The 19,286-nt window shown below is 42.4% G+C and overlaps 3 protein-coding genes across 3 annotated transcripts; 2 read left to right on the top strand and 1 right to left on the bottom strand.

Moving 5' to 3' along the window:
- Positions 1 to 5: 5 nt before the first annotated feature.
- On the bottom strand, positions 6 to 1,448 carry LOC117900424 (ras-related and estrogen-regulated growth inhibitor). The gene is made up of 5 exons (XM_034810788.1): positions 1,322 to 1,448; positions 1,116 to 1,252; positions 901 to 1,059; positions 522 to 674; positions 6 to 461 (listed from the first exon to the last, which is right to left on the bottom strand). The coding sequence occupies exons 1-5, from the start codon at positions 1,428 to 1,430 to the stop codon at positions 30 to 32; spliced, it is 990 nt and encodes a 329-aa protein (XP_034666679.1). The 5' UTR covers positions 1,431 to 1,448; the 3' UTR covers positions 6 to 29.
- An 11,734-nt stretch (positions 1,449 to 13,182) lies between these two features.
- On the top strand, positions 13,183 to 14,406 carry LOC117901611 (probable trehalose-phosphate phosphatase C). Its single transcript, XM_034812430.1, has 3 exons — positions 13,183 to 13,399; positions 13,523 to 14,144; positions 14,208 to 14,406. Exons 1-3 carry the CDS (start codon positions 13,335 to 13,337, stop codon positions 14,340 to 14,342), a joined length of 822 nt encoding a protein of 273 aa, XP_034668321.1. The 5' UTR covers positions 13,183 to 13,334; the 3' UTR covers positions 14,343 to 14,406.
- Positions 14,407 to 15,811: 1,405 nt separating this feature from the next.
- Positions 15,812 to 19,227, top strand: LOC117901128 (probable trehalose-phosphate phosphatase C). The gene is made up of 4 exons (XM_034811766.1): positions 15,812 to 15,972; positions 16,032 to 16,356; positions 16,424 to 16,610; positions 18,954 to 19,227. The coding sequence occupies exons 1-4, from the start codon at positions 15,908 to 15,910 to the stop codon at positions 19,205 to 19,207; spliced, it is 831 nt and encodes a 276-aa protein (XP_034667657.1). The 5' UTR covers positions 15,812 to 15,907; the 3' UTR covers positions 19,208 to 19,227.
- Positions 19,228 to 19,286: the final 59 nt, after the last annotated feature.

Consider the following 19,286-nt stretch of genomic DNA (forward strand, 5'->3'; position numbering starts at 1 on the left):
ACTAACTATTCACTCAACCCCCTCCCCCCTCAGTAGCTGGCATTGCTGCCCCTCGTGGAAATGCTCATGCGTCGCTCCACGCGATTTGTGTGCGGCAGCAGGCAGCCCGGCGGCGGATAACGCCAGCGCCTGGGCCGCGACAACAAGGTGCCATCCGTTGAGGCTCGACTGCGGAACGGTGCATCGATGTCGCTGCGAGAGCTGCTCAGGCTGCTGCTCGCAATCTCATCTGTGGATTCTGTGTGGTCGCCGCTGCTCTCCTCCAGGCAGGCGCTGCCAATGACCAGGAACGAGCGCCGCCCCGCGCCCAGCGACGAGGCATCGTAGAAGGAACACGACCCGGAATCGGGCGTCAGAATGCCATCGGCCGCATTGGCCACATCGCTGGTGGAACGTTTGAGCTTGGGGAATTTGGTGAACACGCGCCAAAAGCGAAACACATCACGGAACACATTGAGTACCTGCAAAAGAGTGTAAACAGTTATTTGCTGGTCGCTCTCTCTCTTACTGTTAATTCCCACCTGATCCACGCTCTCTCTGACGGAAATCTCATGAAAACAAGCACAGGAGAGCTCCCTAAAACGACGCTGTCCCTCTTCCAGGCTTACCATGCGATCTCCGGGCTGATCTGTCTTGTTGCCCACCAATATTACAGGTATATCCAGAGTGTAGTCCTGAGCAAAGAGATAAAGAGAGTTAAAGTCTTGATTGAGCAATGTTAAGCAGACATTTTTAGTAGCAGCAGTGCTGTTAACTGCCAAAGGTGACAGGCTGTTGCCGCACTTCACTAACGTGCGCTCTCTCTCACGCTCTCATGATCCACACAAAAGCAACTGCATCTTCAAGTGGATCCCAATTCACGCTGCTCCCTACAACAGTTATTTTCCTATGTTTACTCACTTTACTGGCTGATCCCAGCTTGCGTCTTCGCTTGTTGTAGTTAATGAGAAACTTCAAGCGACTGCACTCATCGAAGGAGCACTTGTCCGTAATCGAGTACATCAGAATGAAGGCATCCGCCCAGCGTATATTCGACTCCAGTGTGACACCATCCAGTTCCTAGGGAAGGAGACCAGTAATCAAATTCGAAATGAGAGACCAAGAAATGAGCTCACCTGCAGCTGTCCTGTGGCATCGAGTATATCGAACTGCACCTGCTCCTTGTCCAGTGTCGTTTGACACGTGTAGATCTTCTCCAGATTCGGGTCATATTCCCCTATAAAGCGGCGTGTGATAAAACGCACCACCATGGCTGTGGGCGAGGTGCAGATTAACGTATTTAAGGTTTCTAATTTCACAAATGTCGAGCGAAAATACGCACCCGTCTTGCCCACACCGCTCTGGCCGAGCACCATCACCTTGAGCGTCTTTTGTTTGTTGGTGTGAAGGCCGAGCTTGACCAGCGATGACTTTGGCGAGGTGGCATTCATGGCAGCCAACTAGGAACAAAAGTCTGCAAAGAACAAAATAAAGAAAAGGAAAGAAAAAACAATAAGTGGTTGAACTTTAGGCAGCAGTCAACGTTTAGACCAAAGGTTACCCATTGCTGAGATTTATTTGTTTTATGTTCCTAGCCACAAAAACAACAAACAAATATCTCTTCCGATTCCTGGGTATCGGGCGGCTCTGTTTTGCGTGTCACTTGCTGTGCTGTGTGTGTGGGTGGCGGGTTTCCCCATGGCTGAGACAATATGTCTGACCCAAATGACTGACATAACCTTTGTGTGCATAGATTCCTGGGCCCCATAACCCACATCAAAGCAGCTCTGGCACTGCAGGCCCTGTGTCCCATGTAGTCCCCTATTGGCCTTTATTCCTCGAATCGGGCTAGACCAGGAGGTCGCATTCTTATTTTGGACCCCGCTCCAGCCTTATTGCATATTTTTGAGGGCCAAGACAAAAGCGTGAACCTAAGAAGCGAACAACAAAAGGTTCGCTGGGCGGGGGGAGGGTGCTCGTGTTTTTTATGGCCACCCATGGATATACTTTTAGATACATATATTATCCAATGCATAGTACATTCATTCATATGTGGCTTACCATCGGGGGTGAAAGTCTGTTTGTGCTCTTGATAAGGTCAACAATGTCAGCGGCAACGAGCCACCGACAACTATGGAACATTTATTGGACACTTTTTGCGTTGTCCTCCAGTCCGTGTCTGGAGTCGCAGTCCCTGCATCAGGGACAAGCCCCGCAATACTAAACAACGCGTCATTGTCATGGCCATTAATATTATCATGGCCACGCCCCGAAAGCCGATTAGCGAGGGATGTCAAAACACTTCAAAAAGGAAAGAAAAACACTCGAACAAAATAGCAAACAATAAAATATCAATTATCACTTGGCACCGAGTGTCACTTTGCTCGCTCATTTGTGTCCTTGGGTTCCCTCTTCGATTATTGTCGCGTCCTTACAGTAGGTGACAGCCATCCTGTCGTGTGCTGTGGTGTGTCTAAGTGTGTACAGGAAATGGCAAAGGAAGCTCTTAAAACAGTTCAATGACACGTACCGACGACATGTTACTCAATTAGGTGGCAAATACAGTGCGTCACAGCACGTTAAAGCAAGAGACAGATAAGAGAAAAATAAGTTTTCTATTTTGGCTTCGAAGTAACTTCAGTAATAGAAATTGAATTGACAAATGTAATGCATCCTTTCTAAGCCATAAATAGGTTGCCGGAAAATATTATGAACAAAGCGCAGTCACCGAAAGAGAGAGATTATTTTGATAGCAAAATCAAAGGATGAGGAACTACTCCACACATCCTGGCCTACAATTATTAATTATCTCGTGCAAACTGACATAAAATCCATAATTATAATATTATTTAAACAGAAAGAACTGGGGCAGACTCGAGAAATAATTAATCAAACTCGAGACACTGAAATGTCTCTCTGTTTGCTCACAATGGTCACACTTTCGAAGCGCACTGTACACTCTACAGTCGAACACTAAAGTGAAATAAATCTATCAGACATCAGTCGTCGGTTACCTGCCACTGCCAGAGCGAGAGAAAGAGAGAGAGTGAGAGGGATAGCCATGAACAGCTCTGTGCAGACCTGTGCCGCATTGCTTATTGCGTTCAAAGTTTTGCTGCGTAGATTTTAATTAGTTGGATTTGAAACTCAAACACTTGAGCGGTCCATGATAGCACTGTGCGTGCCTAATGAAGCGTTTACCCGGACTGCGTTGGCCTCCATCTCTGGCTTGTGCTGGGTGCTGCCAGGACCAGCTGACGCCAGGCTGCGATGGGCCCACGATTTCCGCTTAACCTAATGCAGAGCATCAAGTGGTTTTTGGCAGGGGCTTTAAGGCTCATCCGGAAAGTTTTTGCTGCAGCCGGGCAGGCGACTTCAATTCAACTTTTCTTGCTAATTTGTATTTAATTATAACGAACAATAGAGCGAGCAGCTCTCTCACTCACTCTCTGTCTCTCTGTTTGTCATGGAGCAATACCCTCAGAGTCAGCTAATCATCCATTCATCCAGCAGGCTTTGGTTCTCACACACGCCCGTAGCCCAATAAGTGTGCCACACTAAATTGAATTGTTTTCCCATCTTTCTCTATGGCTGTGTTCTCTCTCACTCTCCATGTTTATTTTTTTATTGCGCAGAATATTTTCTGATTCAGGGAAGGGGAATGGTGGGAGCGTGGTGCAATCAGGCAAGGTGTAAGAGCCAGCTCGGGCGCACATTAATGAGTTCTGAGAAGCATTCTAAGGGCCACACAAAAAATGGTTAGGGGTACTCCATTCGGTACTGTTACAAGCGAATTCTAAAATGAAATCAAATGAAATGGAAACGTTGGCAAAAGGTTTGTGTTTGCTTTGACGAAATATGAGAAATATAATTTAGTGTTCCATGGAAAATGAATACTCAATGGGCAGGCTTAATTTTGGTACAGTTGATCCCTTTTTTAATGTAATGTAAGCTGAACACAAGAGTGGACAAAATTGGTTAAAAGAATAACCAAGAAAAAATGCGCCCATGTTTAGTTCTCTTCGAAATTCGAGTCTTCGGAAGAGATTCTTCTTCAGAAACCGCTTGAAGAACGGCAAAAATCAGCCAAAAATCAAAGCTTCAACCCAGTTTTCAGTCGAATCCATCAAGGCGTGAACCATGTGCCCCGAAAATTAAGGCCCCTCCACACCACATTTATGCAACAAGTTCCACCCACAAAGACACACAAATATTTTCTCATTGGCTGATTAACTGCTCATCTTTCAACTCCAGAATCAAGCCTCAAATAAGTGAGTACCCCTTATGTGAGGTAATAACAGGACTCTTGTTTGCCCTTACTCATCAGGACATCGACCGGACCTTGGCATAGGCATTGAAAATAAAAACTCACACACGCCCAGGACCCTAAGAGTGGGTCCTGGACTCAGGAAGGAAGGAGGAGTAGCAGCACCCGAACCTGTCCGGTTGATGACCCGTTTGTGTTTATCAACATACTCGTCCTCATACGGAGAGCTCTATTGCGCACTCTGACGCTAACCAGACGAAGATTAAGTTACCGTTGCTCCTCTACTCACTGTATAAATAGAGCTGCCCCCCCCCCTAGATGGGCACGTGTCGGGTCAGTTGTGGTTGTCATCGCTGGATGTTGATGAGGATGATTATGCCTGCTTGAAATTCCATAGAAAACAAATCAAACTGCCAGCCAAAAACAACAAGTGGTTAGGATGTTGATGATGGTGCAGGAGGGCATTGGGGGGCATTAACGGGGGTACATCATGTGGGTTGTCATGGTGCCGACGAATTCCACTTTCGGCTAAGGTCATGGGAAGTGCGGCACTTGCTGTGACTCGTTGTGGTTGTACACTTACGCTGGCAGAGGGTATAATTATTCTGACAAAATGTTTGTACGGCTGAAGAGGTGCCACGCCATTAAATAGCAACGAGGGGAATAGGAATTTATAGAATTTTAGGTAACAGCTCCAGAGCTGACAGACTAGGGTAACAGCCTGTACCGCACTCCGCTAACAGCGGACTGTTAGCCCGCTCTCACTCTCTTACGATCCACTCAGCTTTCGAGCACCGTTCTTTGATTCTAAGCGAACACTTAATACACTCCCCTACCAGTTGCATCTTATTTCTAATTGATCAACATTCAATCATCTACTCCAGGAACAGTGGCTCTTGTAGTGTATCTTAGCTTTCGGCTTTTCCAAACTATTCACTCTTTTATATTGGTGATTGAAGTTGCGACATGGTACTCTCTGTGTTGTTCCCCCCTCTCTCTCTTTTTCGCCTCTCCCAAAACATTTCCCCGCTCCACATTTCCCGCCGTATTTGTGCTCGTCATTCCGTGTTTCAGTGAGGAAGCGGGGCCAGTGGCAGTGCGAGTGTTAACATTAACAACAACGACGACCGTTGCTATTGGTTTCTCTCTTTCGGTTTGTTGGCTATGACCATGAAATCGAAAATGCGTAAAAGTGGTTGGAGTTGGCGGTCAACCTGCCCTCCATTTCCCCCCACTGAATTGTAGTCTCACCTTGGCTGGGATTTTAAAAATATAAAAGTGAATTTCTGTGATGTAAAAAAAGAAAGAAAGAAATTGCTTTCATCGAGTCTTAGACTGGGGCATTGTCACATTGTCACATTGTCGGCCAAATACAAACACCAGTCGAGCGTCATAAATGTTGTTTCAGTCGGCTCAAATGGATGGGTCGGTCCATGGAGGTTTTATTGTATTGGCTAAGCGTCGTTTAACCGAAATAAACAGGTCTCTTTTACACTGCAACCAAAATAAAGCACAAGTCAAGGATGGGAAAAGGGGAAGCCAAAGCATGAGAGACGGGACCCAGCAGGAGGTGTTGGTAAGTAAATAATTCGGTGTCTGGTGGGGTTTACCAACTAGGATAAGGGGTAAAGGTAACTTTAAAAAGTTTTAAGCTGTTTGAAACATAATATTGAAGCAACAAGAGCAAGGTTATCCAAAGAAAAACAAGAAGTAAACTTTTAAAAGGGAAATAAACGAAGAAAAAGACGAAGTAACCAGTCCGTGAATATATCTTAAGGGAAATGCATTTTGCAAGTAAATCAACAATTTAAAATTCTCTTAACTAGCATCTCAGCATAAAGAAAAGTCTCTAAAATGCCGAAAACTTAATTTTTGCCTGTAATTTGATACTCCACTTTGACATTTCTTTAAAAACAAATCAAATTTCATAATAGAAAGCAAAACAGAAGCCTCACAACAAAAAGTTGTGCTATATTTTGTCTGGCAACTTTTTGATAGTCAAATTACTTGGCATTCCCTTTTGGCAGCACCCACTGTACATGCAGACATACTCGTATATAATTATTATCAAATACTGTTGGCTTTTATCTGCTTTCATTTGGGCCCTTTTCATTTCATTTTCAATCAAAATGTGTTTCCCCCATAAATATCGATAGGATTTATGAGTGCCAAGTGCCCCTGAAAGTGGCTTCCGCCTTGGGCCGTCTACTAAAATTGAATATAATTCTCTTTGCTGTAGACATTCCTTGCCACATTCGCCACTTGTCGTAGGCTGTGATGCAAAATATCAATAACTCGGAAGGACCCATTACATTGTGCTCCCTCTTTCCTCTTCACTCTTTTGGTGTGTGCCTTTTACGATCCCCAGCCTCATAAAGTGCTGTCGCACTCGTGTTCCGTTCCCCACTCACTGTGTCATCTGGTCGAAACGATGAATTATTTTGCATACCCTGGAAAGTTGGGTTAGTTTGGGTTTTGCGGGGAGTTGGTATATAAGTAAATATAGAAATTATGTTTATGTTTATAATTTTAAAACACTTAATCAACTTTGATTCACTTTGTCTCTAGTGTCACCATCACTATGCTAGGGTATCTCCAATTTGTGCCCACTAAAACCTTTCTCTTCTTTGGTCGTATATTTTTTCCTGGTGGCTGTGGCGTTTGTCAACGTTTGCTACTGTTTCTCCGCCCTGTCTGCGGTCGGATGGCAATAAAACGCTTTTGTTTGTGACACCACAAAGTAAAAGCCGGCAGCCACCGCAGCACCGAGTATCGGGTGCTATTAACTAGTTGCTTTATGAACGTGCTAGATGCTTTTTATGTACTCGTAGGCGGTGGTTAAAAGTGTTAAGCTTCGCTCATTATGTATTGTTGATTTTGAGAGTATCAAAAAGGCAGCGGATACTGGCTAAAGAAGTGCGAATAATGCGTAGAAGAAATCGGAAATTCGACCAATGATGGATAGGCGGAATATATAGAATAAATCCCGCACTCGTAGACAACAATTAAGAACCTCACGAATAATTTGCATTTCACTTTTGCAAAAATAAACAAGCAAAGGCCTTGCCGCCAAATTTAAAACATATCAAACAAACAAATCAAAAACAGAACTAAAGAAACACAGCGAAATTTTGTTTTAAGCGTATTTCGAATAGAATTCTCAAAGTCAAACAGTTTTGCACATTCATAGATCTAAAAGCGGAAGTACGGAATGAAACGATCAAAGCTAATTAATATGATTTACAAATCCAAAGAGTATGTAGGAAAAAAACATGAGGTTAAAAGTTATGAGTTCGCCTGAGTTATGGTCCGTGGATGAGACACGAGTCAAGGTTGCGTGCTGGAAAGGCCAAAAATAGCAAACAGAGGTGTAGCCCACAGAGGAAGAGGGGTTGACACACAAAAATGTTCCAAAATAACTTAATTAAGTTGAAGTTTGATTTGAGTTTCAGTTAGAAACATTTTAGGGGAAATTCTGTTGGAATTCCCCTCTCGAAAAACCCTTCACTATGCCACTGCCCGCGAAATAATTGTTTACAGAACGCACAAAACTAGAAACAAGAACAAAAGTCAAACATTTGTTTTTAATTTATTATTTGTTTATGAAATGTTTCCTACTTTGTTTCGGTGTTTGTTGTTTACGCTTTTTTTACATTCAATTTAATAATTCTAATAAATTGAATATTTTATTAAGTTGTATAAAAATTAAGTATGGATACGCACCACGTCTGATCCACAAAAAATAAAATTTATCTTTTTCGTTTTATGGTTATATTAATTTTTATAACAGCACATTTAAAACATTTACAACAGCTCGGTAAATATGATTTATTTAATATTTTTGGATAATATTTGTTGTTATTAAATCCGTTGAATTTACAAGCATATTTGGCACAATTTTAGTTTGTGTTTATTTATATCTTTTTTCTTGAAGATGAGTTTTGATTTTAATTTTATTATTTATAGGTTGTCTTTTATTTAAATTTTAAATTTTATTTGTATTAATAATTGTTCTTCTCTGTTGTGTCAATTTATTTTGTTACAAAATTCATTGTTTGCATTTAATTGTTTTCGCCGAATTGTTGACACTTCAGGTTCTCGATGCGTATTAAGCCGCTGGCACATAGCAATTATGCTTTTATACAATATCCGTGCTCGTACTCGTCCAGCCAATGCCAGTCCGCCCAACCACTATCGGGTCCGGTGTTGCGATGTCATCGAAGTGGGTTTATTGCGACGCAGCAGTAGAACGGCCAGATGCGCTCCAGCCATTGTAACACTTCACCCACCACCCACACCACCTGCAGATGCGATGCGGCGGCGGCGATGGCGTCAATAAAGTGTTGGCGCGCACTGTGCGTGGACAAATGTAAAATGCACTCTTGACAACACACACACGAACACACGTAAACGCCCACTACACGAAAACCGGGAGCACAGTGGGTTCGAGCGCGAAGGAATGACACGAATGATAACAGCAGGAGACAGGACAGACACCGGACGGACGATATTAAGTTTTTATGCTGAAACGAATACGACACGTCTGCTGCGCTGGCGTTGGTTGAATGAGACGAGGCAGCAGCAACAATAACAAAAGCAGCAGCAACAGTTAGCCACAAAAGTTGCCAGACAAACGCAGCAGCGAAAGCGCGCGCAACACAAACCGAAATGAATCAAGACACCACACGGAGACAGCGACCATTGCGGATAGAAGTGATTTACGATTGTTTCGCGTAGATTAATGATTTTCAGAAGAATACAAGAAGGTTCATGCTTGTCAATACCACAAAATTGCATTCTCCAAAGTCTCGTGAACACTTCGAGAACATGCTGCGTGTTCGTGTAGCTTTCCCTGGCTGCATGTTGAGAAACAATGTTGCTGGCGAATGTTTGTTGCTGTGGAGGCAGGACCAAGTGGCTGATTGTCGGTGCCTTCTGTGCATGCGGCGTACATACATATGTATGTGTTTAGGTCATTTCTTTTCATCTTTAGTGTCTGTATTCACGCCTTGAGCTGTTTAATTATTTAGGGATGAAGGTCAACATGGCTATCGTGACTATTGAGATACGTTATTAAGTATCGACAGCTGAGTTGGGTTACATTTAAATAATTTAGGCAAAAACTGGGGGGAATATTCTTTAATATAAATTTCATTCATAACTGCAAAGAAAATGTTGTAAGCTTTAGCTTTGCTCTATTTAATATATTTTATTGGGTGCCATTATAATATTCAAACATCTTGATTTTGAATGATGAACTTTGTTTCCAAATCATCTCCAAACGTAATGGGATAAAGGGATTTATTATCATCCAATCATGGCCTTTCGTTTCAGACTGTCATCTCGAATCAACTGACAGTAGCAAAAATGTATCTGTCTCTGTGGCACGCTTCATCCTCGTACAAACATGCCTCCTCGACAGGAGGGTGGCCGGCAATCCAGGTTTCCGCCCAACTGACCTTCACTTAACATTAGGCCCAAAAAAAAAAAGGAACAAACACAAGCAAAAATACAAAAAAAAACAGGAGGAGAGTGAGGAAAGTATGCAAACATTTTCCATGTAATTGGCAATAAGCCATGCCCTAATGCTAGGCGAAACACGACGCCCACACACAGCACAGACACAGACAGACGGCCGCACAGACACCACGACAGCTGTTTACACGCTGGAAGGGGGGGACTGACTGGTGGGTGGGCAACCTGTTGACATCGAGGCGCCTCGTGGCACGTACACCTAGCCGCACTCACTAATTGCTTCTGACAGTGGCAACAGGTTAGATTTTGTCAGATGAGCTGAACATCCATTTCGGTTAACTCCACTCCACGGCCCCCTCCCACACACTCGACTGCCTTGGGGAAGTAGCAAAAGCCTTTACCCATACCCCAATTCTCGATTGATTTACGGCGAGCACAAAAGTGGCACCCCCATCCTCCTGCGTGAAGGTCAACGTCGTAGTCATCTGTCATTTTGCATTCTTGTTGTTTACGCACCACGAACGAAAAGGTGTTCAAAACCATCTCCCAACCCCACAACATCCCCCCTGCGCGTGTTTTTATCTTTTTTTGCAACTAATTTACGTAGGTGGAAAGCTCTGACAATTTTAAGGCTGCTTGGGAGTTGTTTTTAAGCCAAAGAAAAGTCCCACTGCATTATGATAATTATGTCTCAGACTCAGCGATTTTAGAGCAGGTGAGACTGCACATGGTTTAACACGATAAATTATTTACTAAATTATTAACAAAGGAAAATGAAGTCAATCCATTTGTACATTCAGCCCAAAAGTAGACCTTAAACATTTTAAAATTATTTGTAGAAAATAGCATGGCACTTCATGAGGATAATGCATGAATAATGGATGGTTGTTGGAGCTTGAATAGTGTCCAAATATACCAAAAACACACTTAAATAAAAGTATAAAAAGTCACTTTTCCTTCAAATTCATTCATATAATGATTGAGCTTGAAAATTAAATTTCAGGGTTCTAATTTGGCAGCTAAATCTATGAAATTAGATCAAAAAAAAATTGATATTCAAGCAAAACATAATTAAAGTTATCTTCCACCTTCCAAAATTCATTACAATTACCCTTACCCCATGTACGAGCATTTCCAACCACTGTGCCCACTGTTTGGCTACTTTGCTAAGTGAGTTCTAAATTCTATTTATGACCGCGAAGACCTCCTCGGCCCCCGTGGCCCATTACCTGTTCAGCGAACTTGTTCTTCGAGCTTTTGGAAAAGCTTTCCGAGAAAAACAAAATTCCGAATAGAATAAAAACAAACAGATTCAATCATTGGCGAAAATATTTACCATTGAATTTGTTGCAAAGTGGCAGCTAGTTTTATTTCCATTAATTGACACATTTCGATCTGACAAATTGCGCAAATTAGGATCCGTGACAAACCAATCAGTGAAAAAATTGTTGCAAAAGTGAGTGAGGAAATGCATTTGGAAAACAGCGAGCGATGTGTCCGAGTCAATATTTTGATGTCTGTCTGAAGGGGGCAGCTCTTCCACCCACTGACCAATGTCCCAGGGAGCTGTTGTTCCAACTGTCGAGAGGGTGCGGACAGATGTGCGATGATGCCACACCAGACACTTGTTTACAGTGCAACAAATTTGTTGTGATCTAATTAAAGCGAAATTAGCAGTCAGATATATTCGTACATACATACATATGTATGTACATAGGCTTCTGTGGTCATGTCGATTGCCCCAATTCGATTATAAACAACTCTCGGCTTGGCCGAGACAGAGAGCGAGCGCGAGAGTCCATTCCCCTTGGATATGAGTGGGTTGTCTGCTCTGCTCTGCTCACACTCTCTCCCTGCCCACCTCTCCAACGATGCGATAATACTGTTTGTATCGCTAGTAAACAATTTGGTCAGGTCTGGGTCTGGGCCTCGGTCTGGCACTCTGTCTGCATCTGAGCATGCTTCTGGGGCATGTTCTGGTTCCCCCGACTGCGTGATTCACTTGCCGCAGCACGCTTACAACCCGTAATATCGGCTATAATCTAGCAATGTCTTTAGCCAGCCATTGATGACGATTATCGATGGGAGTTTCCTTTGTTTAGCAAGTCAATATTTTCCTTTGGAATTGTCTCATGTGGAGTTGGTAGACACCGTTGATAGTTGGAAACATTTGAAGTCTCAATGGAAAATCTCTCTAATTTATTTGAGATAAATGAAACCTTAGTCTGTAGATCATCGCTGTAATGCTTATTTATCAACAAAAACGAAGCCTGGGCCCGTTTTATCTGAAATAAAGATAAAGGAACAAAGTGGACTGCTGTTGTGTATTTTTTGGTTCCCTGTTCCGTAATAAGGAATGAGTTTCATCCAAGTTTTACATTTAATTTTTCAAAATATAGTATATTTTTGGACTAGAATTATATAATAATTTACTGGAACATGATCTTCCTAATGAGTAACAGTAATAAATAGTAATAAAAATAGTTATGTAAATTCCAATTTATATCATCCAGAAACGAGTATAATTATGCATAATATATCTTATAAAACAGATTGCTGCCAAGGACTAAAAGTCCTTTTATTATTTAATCCGCAAAGCAAACCGCTTGTCCGACTGTCCTCTAAATTGTATCTCCACAACACCCATTAACCCTTTGGCACTCATGTCTAAGTATCTCCCCTTCACCTCTTTGGCATTTGTGTCGCGCTCATGCTGTGGCTATTATTAGAGGCGCTGTTGTCGCCTAATCAATTCCAGTGCATGCAACAAATATTTGTGCCCCCAAATCGCGCGGCCAGATTCGGTTGGGATTAGGAGATGGGCTGAAGAGTGGGTTACCTCCTGCCGACAGACACGCGCAGAGTCACGTCAAAGGGATTTGTCGGAGGAGAAGGACAGGGTCGAGGACATAACCCGATTTGCATTCTCATTACCAATTAAAGCGGATTGAAAGGGGGGAAGGGAGAGCCCTGGGTTAAAGGCGGTTGCATGAAATTAATGAATTTTTGGGGATTTTGTTTTTATGACCATCGAAATGAAAATGAAAATGAAAATGAATGAAAGAGAAGGCAATGCACGCGCCAGCCACGAAGGCAATGCATGATGCATGGAGAACAGAGGACAGATGACCCTCTCTCTCTCTGCCTTTGTTCCCTGCCCAAACAAACAAACAAAAACAAAAACAACAAGAAAAAGTGTTTGAGGAAACGAACGGAAAATCGCCATATAAAACTGCAGTCGGCAGCGAGGCAGCAAGTCAAAACGCGTTGAAGATCCATCAGGGGCAGGTGTCTACAAGCCAAGCCAATCGATTCCATTGAGAAAAGGTAAAACTTAGAGAGAGCGGGAGAGAGCGGGAGAGTGTGACTTTACAGCAAATGCGATTTCTTATCAATAGAGAGAGAGAGGGAGAGAAACTATCAGCCGCTTTATAGGAGGCAACCCCTCACAGTTGTAGCTCAGACATTGAGACAGCAGCAAGCAGATAAGACCTCAAAACACGGAACTAATATTCTTCCATTCAAAATTCCAGTGCAAGTCCAAGCAAAATTCATATACCTTTTGGTACTGATCGTCAGCGTAGCCAGAAGTAATCCGGAAGAAATCATCAGAATGCCCGAGAAGAGAGTTGCACCCGTGATCAGCCGCCTGGAGGAGTTCGAGCAGAAGCTGCCTGGGTAAGTCCAAGGCATAAATCAGCGCTAATCTGCGATGACCTTGTCCCTGTCATGTAACCAGGCAAATTGCTGATAAGAGTAATCATCTCTCGCCTCTCTCCTCTCTCCCCTCTCTGATTTTAGCTACCTGAATAGCCACAACAAGTTGGCAATTCTTTTGGATTACGATGGCACTTTGGCGCCCATTGCGGATAATCCCAGCAAGACACAGATGCCCGTGGAACTGGAGAAGACACTCCACAAATTGGCCAAGCATCCGCAAGTCTTTCTGGCTGTCATCTCGGGTCGTGGCCTGAAGGATGTCCAGGCTCACGTCAGCATCAATGGCACCACTTATGCGGGCAATCATGGCCTGGAGATCGAGTATCCCGATGGCTCGAGGCACGACTACGAGCTGCCCGCCGAAATCAAAAAGAACTACACGGACATGGTCAGGGAGCTCAAGGAGCAGGTGGAGAAGAATGGCGCCTGGGTGGAGGATAAGCGCGTGTCGCTCACCTATCACTACCGCGACACACCTGTGGAGCTGAAGGACGCGCAGAAGCAGCTGGCCACGGAGATCTGTCTGCGCCATGGGTTCCGGGCAAATCAGGCCCATGAGGCCATTGAGGCTAAACCTCCAGTCAATTGGAACAAGGGCGAGGCTGCCCTCTACATTCTGAAGCAGAAGTTTGGTGACAACTGGCACAAGGATGTGAGAGTTGTTTTTGCCGGCGATGATACCACCGATGAAGATGCCATGAGGGTGAGTCTTAGTCTCTTTTTGTTGAAGAAGCTTTTTCTATTTACATTTTCTATGCCTTTTCAGGTTCTCCAGGGCTTGGGTCGCTCATTCCGCATTGCCACCGATGAACAGATCCAGACCTTTGCAGACTTTCGATTGCCCAAACAGGCTCTCATGACTGATCTTCTCAAGTGGATAGCCCAAGTTTATGTGTCCTAGAATTTATGGCTTAATTAGTGATATAATAAGTGAGATTTTAATGTATGCTCGAGGCAGATTAAACAATAAATGTTTTAATTATGAAGACTGTTTTGCTACTTTGGAAATTTATAGTTTTGTTTATTTTGTGAGTACCTCAGATGCGTATCGGAAGAGGCTTTCAACTTAAGATGTCGAGAACGGAGATAACGTAATTGAAATTTTGCGTTTCTAGCAATCAACAAACATTTTATAGCCACCAGCAATTGCTAAATAAAATGTATGAAAAACGAATTATTCTCCTCATTTCTTCAATTTCTTCATTGTGTGCGATTTTTGTAAGCAAAGGGTTTGCCACAAACCTAAGGATAGAAAAGGTAATGAAGGGGTTTCGTTTACATTCATACAAAACTAGACATATTTGTGTTATAATGATGACACTAGATGATTAATTAAATACGATTTATGAGAAAAACAAGGAACACATTCCCGCATGTATATGTACAAATTGTCTCACCAATTGGATCAAGATGTAGAGATTGTCATGTAAGCATAAGCCTCCCGTATGCACAGCCATTTGTATACCTCTGAGATCAGCGGAGATGTAAGAGATCAGTATAAAATCAAGAATAGATATACAAATCAATATAGAACAATTTTAATACAATAAGTGCTAAAATCTGCAGCTAATAATATTATCTATTTTGATCTTTCATCTACAAAACACCTGCAAGATGTCAACTAAGATTTGCTAAAAGAATTTTCCATCAATCGGGATTAAGAACTATAAGAAACTTCCATAAGATATACATTGCAAGATCTAGGTCTTGTTTAATTGATCTGCTGATAAATTTATAGATTCTTTAATCTCATAGGAAACACATAAATAATCGCTGTTTGTTTGAAGATCAAAGAAAATTATTGAGTAGATACTTCTGAGCACAACATCTATAGGAAAGGATTAATTGTACAAAGATAGTTGTTGAAATGAATATATACTGAGTAAATCCATGTTCTCCGATCGTCCACACAAAGTCAACGCATTTTTCTCTGCCCAATGTGTGTCAACCACTACCCAGAATGATTCCAAAAACACGAACGACCTCAAACAAAGGTGCATCAAAGGCATCGTCACCATATAACCACTCGTTCTGCCTCCCGTTCCGCCCCAAGACTCTGCTCTGTCATTAGAGATTTTTGTGTGTATAGAAGAATACGAAGAGATCGTGTGTGTATATTCATTCTGTTCAGTTATATATGTACAAACAGGCCAACTTATACACGAGAAGATCCATTATAGAATGTGTTTTTTTATGCGCATATGCCTCATAAATATTGTGGGAATTACTTGGCCAACGTACAGCTGCCAGGGTTGCCACCACCACTCAACGTGAGAGAGAGAGAGAAGTTGGTGAAGAGAGAGCATGAGAGATGAGATCGGATCGCGGATACTTATAGATCATAAGCGATGTGCGGTTGTTGAGGATCGCTGGTCATTAGTATTATTAAATCGGTCGAGGTACGTCCAGCACGGCGCGCAGTTTCCGGTAGATACAAAACAAAATCTTATAAAGAGTGGCATTAAAATGGCAGAGCAAAAGAAGGCACCGCTCTTGAAGAAGGAGGAGGAGTACGTCAAGGCGCTCGAGGGGTAAGTTCTCCAAAGGAAATGCAGCAGGACAGGAGCTAAGTTTCCATTTTTGTGCACAGTTTCATTGCACCCGAAAAGGATCAGGTTGTCCTGCTGCTGGACTACGATGGCACCCTGGCCCCACTCACCGAGGAGCTGTCCGTGATGCCCAAGGATACGGAGATCAACATCAAGAAATTGGCTGCCAATGAGAAGATCTTCATGGTTGTGTTCTCCGGCCGCGAGCTGAGCGAGATCAAGAACCATCTGAAGTTCCCCAATGTCACCTATGCCGGCAATCACGGTCTCGAGGTGGAGTATCCCTCCGGCAAGAAGTTCAAGATTGAAATGCCCGAGGAGCTGCTGGAGAAGCACAACAAACTGGTGGCCGAACTCAAGGAGAAGGTGGGACTTGAAAGAAGGAAAACTCTTCTCAGAATATCTGTAAAGTGTATTCCCTTTTTTGCTTCAGGTCGTGTGCTCTGGTGCCTGGGTGGAGGACAAGAAGATCTCCGTCACCTATCACTACAAGGGCGTCACCGATAAGCTGAAGGCCAAGCTCATTGCCGAGGCCAAGGGTCTGATCCAGTCCCATGGCTTCCAGCTGATTGAGACCCCCTATGCCCTGGAGGGCAAGCCACGCGTCAACTGGGACAAAGGTTAGTTTCGTTTCTAAATATATTCGATTTATATCATCAAACCACTTGAGCAACTGTTGCCATCCATTACGGTGACTGCCAAGGAGCTGTCCCGATGGCATTCCATTTTCAACCCGTCCACACTTCGGCACCTGCTCGAAACAATTCGATTTTTGACTCGATGGTTCGATGATTTAATTATTGCCAACATTTTTCCCTGTACGTGGGCGTCTTTCAGAAGACGAAAAATATTTTCACGAAACAAAAATCGGACTAAATTAAAATCTCTCACACAAAGATACAAAAATAAATATATGTCTGCGGATGCCTTTACATATAAAGAAATATTCTTCTAGACAAAACATCCCGCAGCCAACTGATGTCAAAAGCACGCCCAAACATTTATGTATATTCCCTCATCCTACGAGATATATACATAGCTATATACTCTTATATATAGTCACTCACTCGCCCGATTCCTTATGATAAATTAACAAAACTTTGTGATTTTTCACACACAAAAGTTTTCACTTTCGATTCGAATCTTTGAGTCACAATATTTGTAGGAAATTTTTTCCTGTTCTACCAGATTCCGTCTAAGTTTAGTGGTGGGGAATGCGTAATTTTAGATGAATGGAACCAAATGGGGGGCGAAACGAATTTGATTTTGGTGACGTTTTCAGCTAACTTCAAAAGATACAAACAAATGTGCATAAATATGGCTGCAAAAGTGGAACAGCCTTTGAGTGATGCATTTTTTAAATCTATTCCTCACTTTTAGGGTCAAAATACTTGTAGAAAAAAATTAGGGAAGTCAACAAAGGCGCATTAGAAATGTTTAAAATGCATTTAAAATATAGAAAGTATTTTTTTTTCATCCCAAACTATTTAAAAAATCTGCTTAAAATCTTTGAAAATATGCAATATTTATTACCTCTTCCATAATTTACTTTCATTAATATTCAAGCTAGTCTATCTACTATTTTCCATGCCAAACTATATACAATTTATGGCTTAAACCATCTGCAATAATATTCAATTTAAATAAATATCTTTTATTCCGTTTTTAAATCCTCTTAAAAAATTCAATAGATTCCAATGCATTGCTTAAATTCCCCAGGCTAAAATTTGCCACAGAAAACAGTAACAAAAAGTGTGCATATGTATAGCCCACTGGAGATTTATGAGACCCACTTGTCGCCTCTGTCCTCTAAGCAAAGTCCCATATCAAAATCATCTCCCAGGCCAATGAGCCGTGGCGACAAAATACAAGATAAATATATATCTTTCAGACAGATATATGTTTCGTGTATGAAATGCGTGAAAATCAAAAATTAATTATGATTGTGTACGCCTCCAAAGGCAATAAATTTCTAACAGGCAGAACCGAAATTATTGCAAAAAGAAAGAAAGCAAAAAAAGGCACACGGAAAAAATGTTTATTTCTTTTCCCCAAGATAAATTTGTTTGAAAAATTTTAAAGTCTCGCCGGACTTGTACAAGAGAGAACAGGGAATTGTTGGTGCCGTCTGAAAAAAAAGAGAAAACTGCAACATGGCTGTGGGTCTGGGGACTTAAATGATCTATAGACTGCGTCACCAATTAAACAAAAATGTGGCGTTAAACGCCACAGAGTAAAAAGACGACAAAATAAAATAATAATCCCCCCGAGAGAGAAGTACAGACAAATGATCCATATAGATGATATATGTATGTTCCACTCCTTACTGTGTACCGAGCGGACGAGCCGCTAAATGATTTCAATTTCATCTTCTCCTCAAACACTCATTTACTTGGCCAAAGCAAACCAACAGCCGAAATGAAACCCAGAAGATCCGCCCACGTAGGCGGCTATAAATAGTTCCATCCACAGAAAAAAAGAGAGAGAGAAAGAGGCAACACAGATTGGGGCAGCATTCAGTTCTGTTTCTTGGCGCTGCAGGCGTTTTCTACAATCCAAAATGTGTGTCTAGCAAAACAATTCTTAAACTTTAGAACAATTTTTGTGTTTTGGAACAATGGATGATTCCCAGCAGTTCAAGCACATTTGCATGCCCATCGCTGGGGGTATTGTTTCCAGATCAAATGGCAACCGAAAGCTGATCGCTTGAGATCAGAATGGGATGAGCTGGAATTTTTAGACATTTATTATTAATTTTTGTCTGCCAAAATGAAGGTATTCCTGTAGATCTTATAGCCTTAATAGATCTCTAGATAGTGTCAGGGAGTATCCACTCCTATCTTGGGTAATAATATTTTTGTAAGGGATTTTCTTTACCCTGTAAATCAAAGAATTCCTCTAAAAAATTCTCTCCCAAATAAAGTCCCTTCTATAAACCCAAAATCTTTTCTTCACTATTACAGGAGAGGGCGCCAAGATGATCCTGGAGAAGCAGTTCGATGCCGATTGGGCCAAGAACCTGAAGATCATCTATGTGGGCGATGACACCACCGATGAGGACGCCATCAAGGTGCTGCATGGCATTGGCAAGACCTTCCGCGTCTCGGAGCTGCCAACGCTGAAGACCTATGCCAACTATCAGATCAAGACCGTCGAGGAGGTGGGTTGGTTGCTGAAAGCCATTCAGGCCTACTACGAGAAGAAGAAGAAGGTCTAAGCGATGGATCATCGAACAAACAAGAGGATTAGAAGCATAAGCTAAAATTCCACGCGCACGCACACTCACACATACACAA

The sequence above is a fragment of the Drosophila subobscura genome, chromosome U, assembly GCF_008121235.1.
Source record: "Drosophila subobscura isolate 14011-0131.10 chromosome U, UCBerk_Dsub_1.0, whole genome shotgun sequence".
Lineage (NCBI taxonomy): Eukaryota > Metazoa > Arthropoda > Insecta > Diptera > Drosophilidae > Drosophila > Drosophila subobscura.